The 14,821-nt window shown below is 35.7% G+C and overlaps 1 protein-coding gene across 6 annotated transcripts in view; it reads left to right on the top strand.

The window, feature by feature from the left end:
* ARAP2 (ArfGAP with RhoGAP domain, ankyrin repeat and PH domain 2) overlaps positions 1 to 14,821 on the top strand; it is a 163,807-nt gene that overhangs the window by 67,235 nt on the left and 81,751 nt on the right. For all 6 annotated transcript variants that reach the window (XR_004953060.1, XM_036227596.1, XM_036227598.1 and 3 more), the window contains exons 11-15: positions 1,492 to 1,691; positions 4,603 to 4,688; positions 5,441 to 5,623; positions 9,849 to 10,023; positions 10,487 to 10,621. Coding sequence is in view for 5 of the 6 variants with exons in the window: in XM_036227596.1 (XP_036083489.1) it covers positions 1,492 to 1,691; positions 4,603 to 4,688; positions 5,441 to 5,623; positions 9,849 to 10,023; positions 10,487 to 10,621 (779 nt within the window). In the remaining variant the exon portion in view is untranslated. The remainder of the gene's footprint in view (positions 1 to 1,491; positions 1,692 to 4,602; positions 4,689 to 5,440; positions 5,624 to 9,848; positions 10,024 to 10,486; positions 10,622 to 14,821) is intronic.

Below are 14,821 nucleotides of genomic sequence, written 5' to 3'. Positions count from 1 at the left end.
GTTCCAATAACCCCCTCTCCCTCAGGTTCGATAATTTGCTAGAATGACTCACAGAATTTGGGGAAACAGTTTAATTATTATTACCAGTTTATTATAAAGAGTGCAACTCAGGAATGGCCAGATGGGAGAGCTACATAAGGCAAGGCACAGGGGTTAGTGGTGCAGAGCCTCCAGGGCCTCTCTGGGTGTGCCGAGGCCCTCCCAGCACCTCCATGTATTCACCAACCTGGAAGCTCTTGTCGAAAGAATTTTTTTTTTTTTTTTTTTTTTTTTTTAGTTTTCATTCCTTGGGCATGATTGAGTAAACTCCTGGCCATTAGTCATTAACTCAATTACCTGGCCATCTCGCCTTCCCAGAGGTCAAGAGTAGGGCTGCCTGAATATTCCAACCCTCTAATCACACCTTGATCTTTTCTGGTGACTAGCTCTCATCCTGAATCTGTCTAAGCCCCCAGCCACAAATGATCTCATTAGCATACAAAAGACACTTTTTTCATTCTGGGAGTTCCAAGGCTTTTGGGAGCTGTATACCAGGAACCTGGGACAAAGACCAAGTATTGGCTGTGACCAATCTCTGTGTAGAAACAGAAACCACTAAGAAATTTATAAATATTATAGTAACGATAGAACCATAAAGTACTTCAAAAAATATAATTTGTGTGGGCCACTCAATTTTCTTACAGATTGTTTTGAATATTTTAGTCATCTGTTATTTTCATTATATTTGAAAGCATTTCATCTTCAGAACAGAAGATTTTGTTATGAAGCATTACTCTGTGGGCCATTGACTGAGCATGGAGCACCATAGCACATTCCCTGGCACATTGTAGATGCTCAGTAAACATTTCTTCGAAGGAGGGAACTAATAGTTGGTATTTTATCCCTTCACTCAGGCACCCAGGAAATGCTAAGAATTAGGGTACATCAAAACATGGCTAAAAATGAGTTCAAATTCTGTTAGAATAGTAATAACTTAAAACTTTTCATTTCTCACTTTCTTAAAGCCATCTGTACATTCTTCTAATTAAAAATATCTATTTTTAATACTGAAAAAATTAAAATTTCTTGGTGAGTGTTTTTGATAATTTCATTTAACTATTGTGGCATTCTTTCTTGGCTAAATAATCCTGTAGTCCCCAAACTCTGCCAGTCTCCTATTGATTGTTTTATGACCACTGCTTAGGGAACATGGCCTCTCATTTATGCTTTTGACCTAACAAGACAATTTTTATATCCTGGACAGAAATATGTGTATGTTAATTTTGGTTCAAGATATGTAAACAAAGTCATAAGCAATGTGGAAGGTTAAAGGAAAAAAAAATGGATTTCTGAAATTAGGTAATTTTTAAAGAAAAGATTATCTAACTGCCAGGAAGGCATATTTTTCAGCTGCTATTTAATTCGTGAGTGAAATGAATATGCAAACTGAACATACTGCTTAATTGGCCTTTACAAGGGAGATCGATAATGTAGAAACGTTAATTGTTTCAGCTTTACAGCCGAGTCTGAGAAGGAGAAACAAGAGTGGATTGAAGCTGTGCAGCAATCGATAGCAGAAACTCTCTCTGATTATGAAGTAGCTGAGAAGATTTGGTTCAATGAGTCCAACAGGAGCTGTGCAGATTGTAAAGCCCCAGATCCTGACTGGGCATCCATCAATCTCTGTGTTGTCATCTGTAAGAAGTGTGCAGGTAATTAGCGATAAGTTATGCTCGTCACTGTTTGGTGACAGATTGGCACCGAATGTTCGCTATTGTCATATATAATGTGTCCCAGCTAATGGTTGTGAAAAATAAAAACAGAGAAGGCTTATTACGTTTAAATCAATTTTCAAAATGCAATTCTAAACTTCTCTTATGCATGACTTAGATATAAAAATTGATTTTTAAGCATGTAATCATTTTTTGTGCTTACTGGTCCATGTATGGATTTTTAAAAGACACTGTTGAGATTTTTACATTTTCTGTGAATGTGTTTCAGAATGCACCCTGAACACACCTGCTCTTTGTATGATTTGTCCTCTTTTCCACAGTCATATTTTGTAAGACCTATTTTTCACATCAAGGTTGTTTCAAGCTCTAAACAGATCTGATGTCTCTTATAATGAGAATTTTTATATAGAATCATTTTTAGGTCTATTGAAGTTTATGAGCGTAGCCAGTACAATGGCTGGTTATCTTGTGACTTTACGCTTTACAGACTCTGATAGCTCATTCCTTGTATTCGGGAGCTCAGACAGTTGTCCGAGTGAGTGGAGGCAGTGGACCCCAGCTTAGGTATGTGATCATGGAGGTCTTGGAGAAAGTTAGCCACAACCCAAACTTTACTTCATCTTTTCAGATCTACCAGGTATCGTGCTGGTCATGGGAATTAAAAAGGTGTGTAAGACATGGCATTTTCTGCACAAATATATAAATAGTAATTACAATAGAGGATCTTAGGGCAAGAGTAGAGTACAAGTTTTGTCGAGAGAATACAGAGGAGATGCAGCCACCTCAGCTAGAGCAAACACAAGGACAGTGGTGTCGAACCCTTAATACTCTCCTAGAGCTCCACGCTCCCACGTCTCTCAGCACACTGGGCTAGACTTCCTCATGAGCTGATTGCCAGCATCAGTTGCAACAACAGAAAGCATCAGTTCATCTCCCTGTACTTTGCATTTTTCCCGTCGTTTCCCTCTAGTTTCATTGGCAGAGGTGGCCTTTGCATTGTCCAAGGCTGTTTATTCTTTGTGCTTATGCTCCCGTTCTCTCCTCTCGTAGAGCATCACCCAATCACTTATGCACTCTACCAAACTCTAGTTTCTTTTGTTCCAGCATAGAAACTTGCCGAAGTCTGTCTTGTTATAACAACACCAGCTTTCTGAAGACTCTATTCCCTTCTATGTATCGTTCTCTGTCCCTTTTTTCTTTCATAGACAGCTACTTTCAAGAGTAGTAGTCTGCTAGTTTTTCTTCAGCCTCCTATAATAAGATTTTTTTTTTCTCTTTTCTCTTTTCTCTTTTCCAGTTATATATATATATTATATATATATATATAATATATATATATATATAATATATATATATATATATTTTTTTTTTTTCCCACATTTACCAGTCTATGTTACCTCTAAATTTCTGTGTGGTCAGTTCCTCTCTGTTGCTTTCCCTGCAGTATTTAACACTTTTGACCAATCTATCTCTGTATGACTTCCCAGCCTCCATCAACTCCCAGGAGACCGTTTCCCCTAGGTGCGCTCTTACTACTGTGGTCATCCTTTTCCAGCTTACTTTTCCTTTGCCTGTTTCTAAAATACATGTGTTCCCTTGGGTTGCAGCCTTAGCTCTCTGATGTTCCTGAGTGACGATATTTATTATTTAAATTCAACACTCATTTTTAAGCAGACAATTCTCATTCTGTTGGAAACCACACTCTTATATCCACCTACTAGAATCCTCACTTGGATTTGCCCAAAATACCTCAAAAGAAACATGTTAAAAATGGAGCTCCCATTGCTGTCAAACTCATAACATAAAACTTACACATTCTTCTATATTCCAAATGTTGGTCAGAGGCAATACTGTCTACCCCACATTCAAGCCTGAAATTTGAGAGACCTTCTTGACCCTTCCCCTTTCCTTAAAGCCTGCCAAGTCTCAGTTTTATTTTATCAGTACCTGTAAACGTGTCTTCCATTGTGTTTCTCTTCCTTTGTCTCAACTTAGATTCTCTCATTTCTTGTCTAGGCTACATGCTTCTGAGTTTGACCTGTTTCCCTTAGGCAGTTTTTATGAATGCAAACCTGTGCACATGCCTACCTTGGGAATTCTGGGGTTTTGTGCTCTGAGTAGCTTTCATCTCAAAGAAAGGAAGAAAGGAACCTCTTACCTAACATAGAGAAAGGAATGAGCTTTCATGCTTATAAAGCAAAAGGTTCTTATGATCGAAGATAATGTCTTGTATACCTTGTATACCTTCAGCTTGAAAAGAAAGCGTCTGACATATGCATGGATGTCCATTCATGACAGAATGGTGACTCATATAGCAGAATTGAATAGATGGTAATAGAATGCTAGAGTGTTATTCTCTTCTATACATAATGTAGTAGAATAAAGAATTCAGTTCAGATTTTTAAGTACATATTTATTAGAGTTGTAGCTAGTTTTTTTTTTTTCAGAGTAAAGGGATAATATTTGTATTAACATATATGTAATTTACATAGACCCACTATAAAATGTTTTGAGTTACTACAATTCTAGTTAATCACCAAATGATGGAAAAAATATCTATCTGCGGATTTACATATAGACATGCACACATACATACATACACAAACATACACACGTATACACATGCATATACACCTTTAAAGGTACAGTTTTGTACCAGTATAGGATGGTGATAAAGATGTGGTCACTGTTATCATCATTGCAGTTGGTTATGATTTCTGTATAATTACCACCACTACTCTAGGTTGGAAATTATATATTGGTGCATCTTAATTTGAAAAGCTGTATGAAGACACACATCCATGTACATATACATGTGCACTTTTTTTTTAAAGGTAAAATAAATTTACATACGAATTAAAATAGAAATGCAATTGTTTTTTGACTTCAGGACAACACAGATCTTTAGGACCAAAAGATTCCAAGGTTAGAAGTCTAAAAATGGATGCCAGCATTTGGAGCAATGAACTCATCGAGGTAAGTCGGATTTAACTGTGGCGTGATTAGCAGAGATCTGGGAGGATTCGAGCAGTGGGTAGCATGGCTGACTTCAGGAGTTCTGTGATTAAGTTCTCACCACAGTGTAAAAATGACTGATAGCCTGTTTGGTAAGTAGCAACTTCCTATGCTAACCTTCAGAATGCTTCTAAATGAGATAGTTACTTTAAAAATAAAAAGTACAAGAAGCTTAATGGTAATAACTACTTTTAAAGGCTTGGCAGCTTTTTCGTTAAGCCAGAATTTACTTTCTTTTTAACCCAGCATGGATAAAATATTAGAAAAGTGATGAAAACATTGGGCAAAATTTGCCATTCTTTATCTTGGCCATGCTCTGTTATTAACTGTGATCATGTCTAACTTGCTGTCTCCAGATTCTATTTTCTGCTGGGGCCGCAGCACCACGCTCGACCACATTAGCCCACCTACTCAGCCATTTTAAATGAATCTGTCTCAATGTGGGCTTCAAAAAATAATAATGCTTTTGCTGCAATTTGTGTGGCTTGCAATTTCTTTCCTTGGTAACCTTTTACCATTAAGAGCAGCTAGACTGTATTTAAAATAGAAATAGTATCTGCTTTCACACTCCATCTTCCTGAGAGGGTTGGCTCTTTCTTGCATGTTTGCATATTTTATACCGTTATGTTTTAATTTATAGTGTGAGTCAGTTTTCTGCAGATTTAAATACATTTTAGGAACTGATATGTTTTATAATTTTTTTGTTAATTCAGCTTTTTATTGTTATTGGAAACAAAAGAGCAAATGACTTTTGGGCTGGTAATCTTCAAAAAGATGAAGAATTACACATGGACTCACCAGTCGAAAAGCGAAAAACCTTTATCACTCAGAAGTACAAAGAAGGAAGATTCAGGAAAACCCTTTTGGCATCTCTCACCAAAGAAGAATTAAATAAGGTATCCAGTAAAACAGCACAATAGACATGAATTTTAAAGTTTTTAAAATATGTGCCAAAGATTTTGAAAAGTAAAAAAAAAAATTATACTGTTTGTCGAAATTATTATTTTATTTCCTTTTGTGAGATTGTTCCAGTGGGTTTCCCGTTGTTTCACTTAAGGATTTGTTACCAATAGCAGATAAACTCTTTATCCATAACTGAAGTTTCCAACAAAGTCAGGCATACCCCAGTATCTTTTTTTTTTTTTTTTTAATGTTATTATTAATATTGCAAGTATATAGTGCACTGGTTCGACATTCACATAATTTATGAAACTATCCCCCTGATTACTCCATCACCCCTCTGGCTGACCACGTAGCCATTGCGTTACTGCCGAGTGCATGGACAGCTTTTTCTGTTTCAAGGAGAGGAAACTGACTATAGCTTCAGCTTGTACATTGCTGACTTGGTCTTACCAAAATTAACATCATTTACTCAATTTATTGTCAAGCAATGGTCTGTTTAGTGCTATTAATTTGAACTATCATTTGCCTTAGGCTGAGCGATTCCAGGTCTTTTTGTGACCATTCTATGCTGCCCATTTGGTTTTCATCTGTTTGGCAAAGGATTTGTTAAACATTCTTCCCCCCTTTCTTGTTAAATTACTCCTTCAGTTTATTGTTTGTCAGGAGGCTATCCTGTGTATAGATATGTACGACATATACTTTTGTATGCCTTTAGTTCTTGTGATTAGAGAATGTATTGTTTCATGGTTCTCAATTCTTTAGTATGCGTTTTGGCAATACTTATTAGATAAGGATCCCCAAGCAAGTAGCATTATAGTGAACATTTTGGAAAATCAGTAAATCAAGACCTTTTCCATACTTCTCTAGACATTTTAAGATTTATACAATTGATTTACATTTTTCTTCTATTTGTTTAGTTCCTGTAAACTAAGTTTTTCTTCTTTGTACATCTTTGGTATTAGTAAAGCGAGGCGACCAGTTGATTTTAAAGCTGTGGCACACAAGTTCAGGATTCAGGATGGGTACCTAAGGTAGGGTACCTCAGGGATATTGGATGGGCCTGGGGGAACCATATATTTATATGAGTTATTATTAAGACATTTAATTTTGTTTATATAGGTAATGAAGGCATTTGTTTTCATGAGTGCTAATTATATTATTAAAATAACTGACCAGTTATATCAGACATGTATGGAATAATGATAAACAGGGCATCATAAACCAAGAGTTATAATTAATCTGATTCTGTGTACCAGAAGTCTATAATAAATAAATATATAAATATTAAGTTGTGGATTTTGGGAAGTAATTGATGAGATTGGAGAACCAGGGCATATCTTCCTCCAAACGTTTCTTTCTTTTTGATGGCGATGGGAATCTTGTCAGTGGATAAATTAACCGATGTCCTCAAATGAGGTCCTGTCTGCCACACCACACAGTTCTGCTGAGCTAAAATATTTTGCAGGTTTAACATTAGTTACTAGCTATTGCATTTTTCCTAAGAGTATTGCAGGAATGTCTATGAGAATTTACTTCCATAATAGGCTTCTTACAAAGGTACTCTTAGTGTTAGTGAATAGTTAAAAAATTTTTTAAAATTTTCTTAAATAGCTTTTTTTAAATTAAGGTATAATTTACATATAATATTATATAAGTTTAAGATGTTTATCTGTTAATTCGATATGTTCTGTGTTGAAGCATAATTGTCACCATAGCTTTAGCTAACACCCTTATCACATCACATAATTATCACTTCTTTTTAGTGGTGAGAACATTTCAGATCTGGTATCTTGACAATTTGATATATGTAATACAGTATTATTGACGATAATCACTATGCTGTACATTAGGTCTCCCTAACGTATCGACCTTCTAGTTGCAAGTTTGTACCCTTAAACATCATCTTTCCAACACTCCCACCCCCAGCTCCTGGTAAGCACCATTCTACTCTCTGTTTCTGTGCATTTGCTTTTTTAGATTCCACATATAAGTCATATCATGCAATGTTTGTCTTTCTCTGTCTGTCTACTTTCACTAAGCGTAATGCCCTTAGGACCATCTGTGTTGTCACAAATAGATTTTCCTTCTATCTCATGGAATAATATTTGTGTGTGTGTGTGTGTGTGTGTGTGTGTGTGTATAGACACACCACATCTTTATCCATGTATTGATGAATACTTAGGTTGTTTCCACATCCTGGCCACTGTGAACAATAATGCTGCAATGTACATGAGAGTGCAGATATCTTTTCAATATCCTGTTTTCTTTTGTATATGTACCCAGAAGTGGGATTGCTGTATTATTATGATAGATGAATTTTTAATTTTTTGAGGACTCTGTGTATTGTTTTCCAGCATGGCTGAACCAATTCATATTCTCACCAACAGTGCACAAGGGTTCCTTTTTCTTTGCATCCTTGCTAGCACTTGTTGTCTCCTGTCTTCTTGAATATAGCCATTCTAACAGGTGTGATTGCTTTTTTTTTTTTTAAATTGAATTTTGTTTGTTCTTTATATATTTTGGATATTAACCTCTTATCCAATATATGGTTTGCAAATGTTTTCTCCCTTTTCATTCTGTTGATTGTTTTTGCTATGCAGGAGCTTTTTAGTTTGATGTAGTCCCACTTACTTATTTTTGTTTTTATTGTTTGTATTTTTGGTCTCATATCCAAAAATTCATTACCAAGGCTGATGTCAAAGAGATTACCACCTGTTGTCTTCTAGAAGTTTTACAGCATTAGGTTTTCTGTTTAAGTTTTAATACATTTTGAGTTAATTTTTGTAAGTAGTGTATGATAGGGGTCCATCTTCATTTTTCTGCATGTAACTATCCAGTTTCCCAGCTTCATTTGTTGAAGAGACTATCCTTTCCCCACTGAGTGTTCTTGGTAAATAGATATTTATTGCATACTTAACAATTGCTGAGTTCTCTGCTGGGGTCACAATTATAGTAAAAAGTAGACTTGTTTCTTAATTCATGAGAGTGATCTTTCATAGAGGAGACTGACCATAAACATGAAATTCAGTAAATATAGCAAATACAGAGCACTGTGAAGAAAAAGAATTGTTTGATGAGAGAATAAGAGAAAATATGTGTGATTAGATTGGGAGGGCAGTCAAAGGCTACTACAGTGGAAGGGACATCAGCTGTTAAATTTTCCAACAAACTCATACTGCAGGTGTGGAAAAACTAAATCCTAGAGATGAGAAAGGATGGTTCAAGATCATATAACAAATTATTACAAGTCAAGTATGAGAATTCAGGCTTCTTGATTCTGATATGAAGGGAACTTTGGAAGTCAGCTTTACCATGGTAGCAAAGATAAGTACATATTAAAATAATAGGCCCTTCAGGCTAGGACTGCAAATGCATCCTCAGACTCCTTGGCTGTACACTGAGCTGTCCATTGCAGTATCTAATGAGTGATTATCCTGAAGTTGCATTACAGAGGGCAGATTATTGAGTAATCCACGCAAATGTACCACATCAGGAAGGACTGAAACGGTGAACCTGAGGCAAAAGAGTTAGAAGGAGTCAGGGTGCCAAAATCTGAGTGTTTGGAAGCAAATGGGAAGCCGATCAAGTGAGGAAGCAGGAAGAAAGGATGAGAAGAGATGCGAAGGCAGCTTATTACTTCAAGAAAAAAGAAACCAGTTCTAGTGTTTGTACAATGATGGTGTGGAACATAAGTCAGTAATGTTTTATTGTGTCTGCTTATTGTTCTTCCTCCCCACATGCCTCTCCCCCAAGAGGAAAGTTTTGAATTTGTACTCATATTTCGAATTACCAAAGCATAACAATCATTTAAAGATTCTACAGATCCTGATGAGGCTGGAAGATACATACATACAACGTTCACGTGACAAAACATTTAGTGGATACTTAATTATTACGTTTGAAATATTTAGAGTTTTCTGAGCATCAGTCATTATAGTATGTAAACGTAAAGAATGTCTTACAAACAAATCCGATGGATTGGAAGTTTGGCAATACTGCGGCAACAAACGATGAACTGAGACTTGGAAGTCCTGGGTTAAATTTAAACTCATACAGAGCAGGCCTATTGCTTAATTCAGGGTATACTTATTATTAGATTTCTTAGTTAAAAAGTAATATAAACTTCACCTCATAAATGAATTGCCAGACTTTCACTCATTTTAATATCTAGAATTGTATTTTCTTCCCTTGAAAGATATATTTTATTTTAATGACCAGGCTCTGTGTGCTGCTGTAGTGAAACCAGATGTTCTGGAGACAATGGCTCTGCTGTTCAGTGGAGCAGATGTCATGTGTGCAACTGGAGACCCTGTGCACAGCACCCCCTATCTGCTGGCCAAGAAGGCTGGGCAGAGTCTGCAAATGGAATTTCTCTATCATAACAAATTCTCAGGTGAGTCCCTATGCCTTCATTAGCCTGGTTTCTTCTGATATATCCCTAAATGGATCGAAGCACAAATCTGTTTATTTCTCAAATAAAGCTACCAGAATGCAGAAAAAGGTAATTACCAAAACGGTGGAAGATGCTTAAGACTGTGTTTTTATTTCATTTTAAGGAAAAGTTTAGAAGATAAGTCTTTTATGTTTCTTTAATCTTATCAATGGAAGATTAAAACAGTTAATCCCACATAATCATTTTCACCAAAATTAAATCTGATATTCAAATATGAATAATAAACACAATTTAAGTGCTTATTTTGCAAGTTTTATGCAAAGTAAATATCTTTGTACGTTTTTATCTGTGGCATATTTGAAGTACTTTTCCTACTAGCTTAAAACTCACTGACATATTCATAAGCAAAGGAAAATTGTTTACATTTTAGATTTCAAAGGCATTATTTCTATAATTTTCCTAGATTTCCCTCAACATGACGTTCATTTTGAAGGCGGATTAAGTCAAGAGTCCTTGCAGTCCACGTTCCTCTGTGACTTTTTGTATCAGGCTCCTGCTGCTGCTTCTAAACTCTCTTCAGAGAAAAAACTGCTTGAAGGTATCTTTTCTGCTCCTTTTAGATTTTATCTGATAAAACTTTATTTCATTATCAAAACAGGTTTAAATTTTGATATTTTTTTTCCCTTAAAATGTTAGATTTGATCTTGTAGTAGAGAAATATTATTTTTGAGGATTTGTAAATGCTTCCAGGCACTGATAATATTTTATGAACTGCAGCAGGCATTTACCACTGAGTCGGCATGCTGATTGAATTCTCAGCAGAATTCACTGTTGTCTGCCTTAGGGCCAGCCAGTTCTGTTTGACAATGTGGGGGTAATTCCAAAGACATGTGAAACTCAGCCCCTTCCCTTAGGGACAGACACCCTGACTGGGAAGATAATATGAATAAATGTTAACCCGTAGGAAGAATTGATAAGTTTTCAGTACATATTCTATCAGCATACTAAGTGATATCAAGTAATTCACTTTGTTCTGATTGTAAGTATGTGTGTGTGATGAAGACGGGTGTGTAAGTAAAATAAAGCTTGATCATAGTTTCCAAATGATGAGAATTAATTTAATTTAACAACCTATTCTAGGTTTGGGAAATTACTGTAGCAGAGTCCTAGCAGGCATTTATCCATCCTGGTGTCAGGCATGTGCTGGCATTAGGAATACAAAAATGAGTAAGACACAGGCCTCAGGCTCATGTTACATGTAGTCGAAGTAATTTTAGAAATACAGGCAAGAAAATACAAGATCTGTCTAACTGCAACAAGGAGAATTTGAGAGAGATTAAGCTTTACAGGCCAACTGATGGTGAGCATTCAGAGAGTAAAGAGCCTAGTATTAGTTCTCTAGGTGCTATAACCCAGCTCTGTTACCCGATCAAAGGAACAGTAGGATGGAAAACTACTTAGGGGTGTTAATCCTGATCCTTGTACCTTTGAAGTGATTATTTCTATATAAATGCTTTATTTCCAAAAAAAAATAAAATTGTATCCCTAGGCAGAATTATATTGGGGTTAACTGTACTTTGTCACACTTTTCTGAAAACAGTAGCTATCCTTCAGTTAGCATGTACCATGTGAAGGACATTACTTTAGGTACTTTACTTACATTAAAAGCTCTGCTAGATAGTTTTATTATGCCGATTTTCACATGAAAAATGGAGGAGCTCAACACGAAGCAGAATTTTACATCTGAGTTGTGTTATAATTGTTACTGTAACACTTTGTCCTTGGTCAAAGAGTGATGGCTGGCAGACACTCAAGATAGCAGAACACTTTTATTCTTTGAATTTAGATGATTTTGGTTCTTTAATTATAGTTTTTAATGTCTTCCTTGACTCAACCAATAATAAGTGACAAATTTTACATAGATTTTCTCCTCATCAGTGTTTAACCTTTAAGTAGTCAAAAGTTAACTGATCAGAAGGGAGAAAGTACCTGAATAATCTGTGAATTGACCGTAGCATTTATTAAAATAATTTAATAGTAAGGCAATAAATGTACTTATAAATAAGTTTACAAGTTTTCTAGAATATTTCTTCTAAATAATTGGAGATCTTAGATCCACCCTTAAAACCACTCATACAGAGATGAAATAAGGAATGTGAACTAGAAAATTTTCTTCCCAAAGCTTTTCAATATATCTTAAGCACCTCGTAGGCTAAAAAGAAGCTTTTATTTATTTTTTGACAATTATGGTTATACTACTTATAGACTTACTTGTTTGTTTTACTATTTTCTTGAAGTAGATTATTTTTTAATCACTTGAGGACTGAGTTGATGTTTTAAACATGTAACTAAATTATTGTTTACTTTTATATTTTATAAATTAACTAGATATTTTTTAATAAATTTATTTCAATAAACAGAAACTGGTATATTCTCTGTCATTTAGTTAGGCGTGTTTTCTCATTTTGGAACATTCTGTTTTAAGTAGTATGAAATCGAACTTTTGTACATTGGTTACGTAGCACAGAGAAAATATTTCATTGGAAAATCATCTCCTGGCAAGGTATTCTTTGATGGTCTTCATTTCTTTTATCCAATTTGTCAGCAGGTCTATTGTTTCAAACTCAGAATAGATCATGAATCAGTTGACTACTGTCCTCCTCGCTAGCATCATCCTAGCCACCATCATGTCCCGCCTGCACTATAATACTCCCCTTATTTGTCTAATGTTATCTTCGCTAGTATCCCTCCAAACCATTCTCCAAAAAGCAGACTAAACAGTCGTGAAAAAATGTAAATTACGTCATATAATTCCATTGTTCAAGTACATTTAGCAACTTCTCATTCCAGAATATTGTCCTGTTTCTTATTATGACCTTAAAAGACTTTTTCATATCATCTCCCTTTCATCTCACATTCTTCCTTCCTGTGCGACATATGCCTGGCTACACTGGTTTCCTGCCTGTTCCTGCATCATGCCCATGTTCCTCCTCTTCTGGGCCTTTGTGATTGCTGTTCACTCTGCAGAGAGGCCTCTTCCCCCATTGCAGCTCCTTCTCATCTTCCAGGGATCTTCAGTTCAGTGCTACCTAGTCAGACCTCTTCCATACTTTGCTAAAGTGTTTTTCCACGGCCAGCTCTCTTTCATAGTTTGCAGCTCATTTCCTTTGTAGCACTTAGCACGTGAAGATGATCCTTCTTTCATTTTCTTTTTTCCTCTAGAGTTAAAGTTCAGTGAAGCATCAATATTTTTTGCTTTTTCAGGATTGTCAAATCTGTGGAGCCTAAAACAGTATTGATCCATAGTAGTCACATGATAACTAATTGTTGAATGAATGACCATTACTCTAATCATGTTACTACCAGTGTACAAGTGGAAGTGACTTGTTAATATTTTGTTTTTCACCTTTGTAGAAAAATACATGATTGCTGGCACAAAACATTTTGTTCAGAAAGAGCCTACTTCAAAATGAAGAAGAAAATGTCAGACTGCCAATTACAGTGCTTTGCTCTTTCTCTCTCTTTTTTTTCCTTCCTCAAGATTCTGTAGTGGTAAACTCTGAGCACTAGCTTTATGAAAAAGATGAATTATTTGGAAAGATTTAGAGATTCAAGTGTGGTTGTCACCTTTGCCTCTGAATGGCAAGCACCTGGACTGCACCACTCCATCAGTGCTTGTCAGGATGCCATAGAGCAAAATGATTAAAAACCAAAGAAATAGTTGGGGAATAAAATACATGCAGTCCTTCAGTTACAAAGCTTCACATTGTCAGTTTAGGTTTTCAGGATTTGAAGTTATTCTAGCCTCTGGTTATGAAGACTGATCTGTATTTTTCTTCTTCTTCTCAATTTAGTGTTCATGAAAAGAAAGATTGATAGCTCTTGTTAAACCTAAGTACAGAGCTGAATAATAGTGTCCTGGTTTTGTTTTCTGTTTTTTTTCCGTCGACTGTATTTTTTTCTCTTAACACCTTATTGTGATTTGTTGACACAGATGTTTGAATTTTTAAAGAGAAAGTGGTTTATAGGGTTACTGGAAACTTTGTATATCTGTTTATATTTCATTTCATAGATTAGCATTGAGGAAGTCTGAAGAATTCTTGTTCTATAAATGTCTAGCTTGTATAGTTTTAAAATTTATTTTAAGTGAAAAGGATTCCCAATATGTATTCCTATTTTCAGTGGATGCTGAATACCATCTTTTCAGGAAATTCTTCATCAGGAAAAACATCATAGTTTCTAAAAATCAAGGTTCAACTTAGCTATATTAGATTTAGTTTCCACATATGTATTAGAAGGTGTGGCCTCTGCTCTAACCTACTGCATTTTAAAAATGAACATACATACTACAAGTGTATATCAGGCACAGAGGTAGTATGTGTAGTGGTTAAGAGGGTAGGTTCCAAAACTGACTGCTTGGGTTCTAACTCCAGCACTAATGCTAAGCACTTGTATGATTTCGGGGAAAACGGATTAACTCTTTTGTGCCTATGGAGAGGATACAAGGAAGGGTTATAGGAATAGAATTGACCTAATAGGGTTATTCGAAGGATTCATGAGTTAATGTATATAAAATGTGTAGAAGAATGCAAAGCACATAAATATGATGAGGGGATGATGCTAAAGAGGAGCAGCAGCAGAGGGGCTATTTGTATACATAGCTACTTCTGGTTTCCAGTTAGCCTTTGAGTTTAGGTACACCCTACAGGCTGTACCTGCCAACCAAGGTACCCAACTATTGCTTCATATTACTTATTAGTATCCATATTACTTCATAGTTGAATTTCAAAGGTCACTT

The sequence above is a fragment of the Rousettus aegyptiacus genome, unplaced genomic scaffold (assembly GCF_014176215.1).
Source record: "Rousettus aegyptiacus isolate mRouAeg1 unplaced genomic scaffold, mRouAeg1.p scaffold_m13_p_10, whole genome shotgun sequence".
NCBI classification, from domain to species: Eukaryota; Metazoa; Chordata; class Mammalia; order Chiroptera; family Pteropodidae; genus Rousettus; species Rousettus aegyptiacus.
The sequence above is the reverse complement of the archived record's forward strand: the minus strand, read 5'-3'. Positions and strand labels throughout refer to the sequence as shown.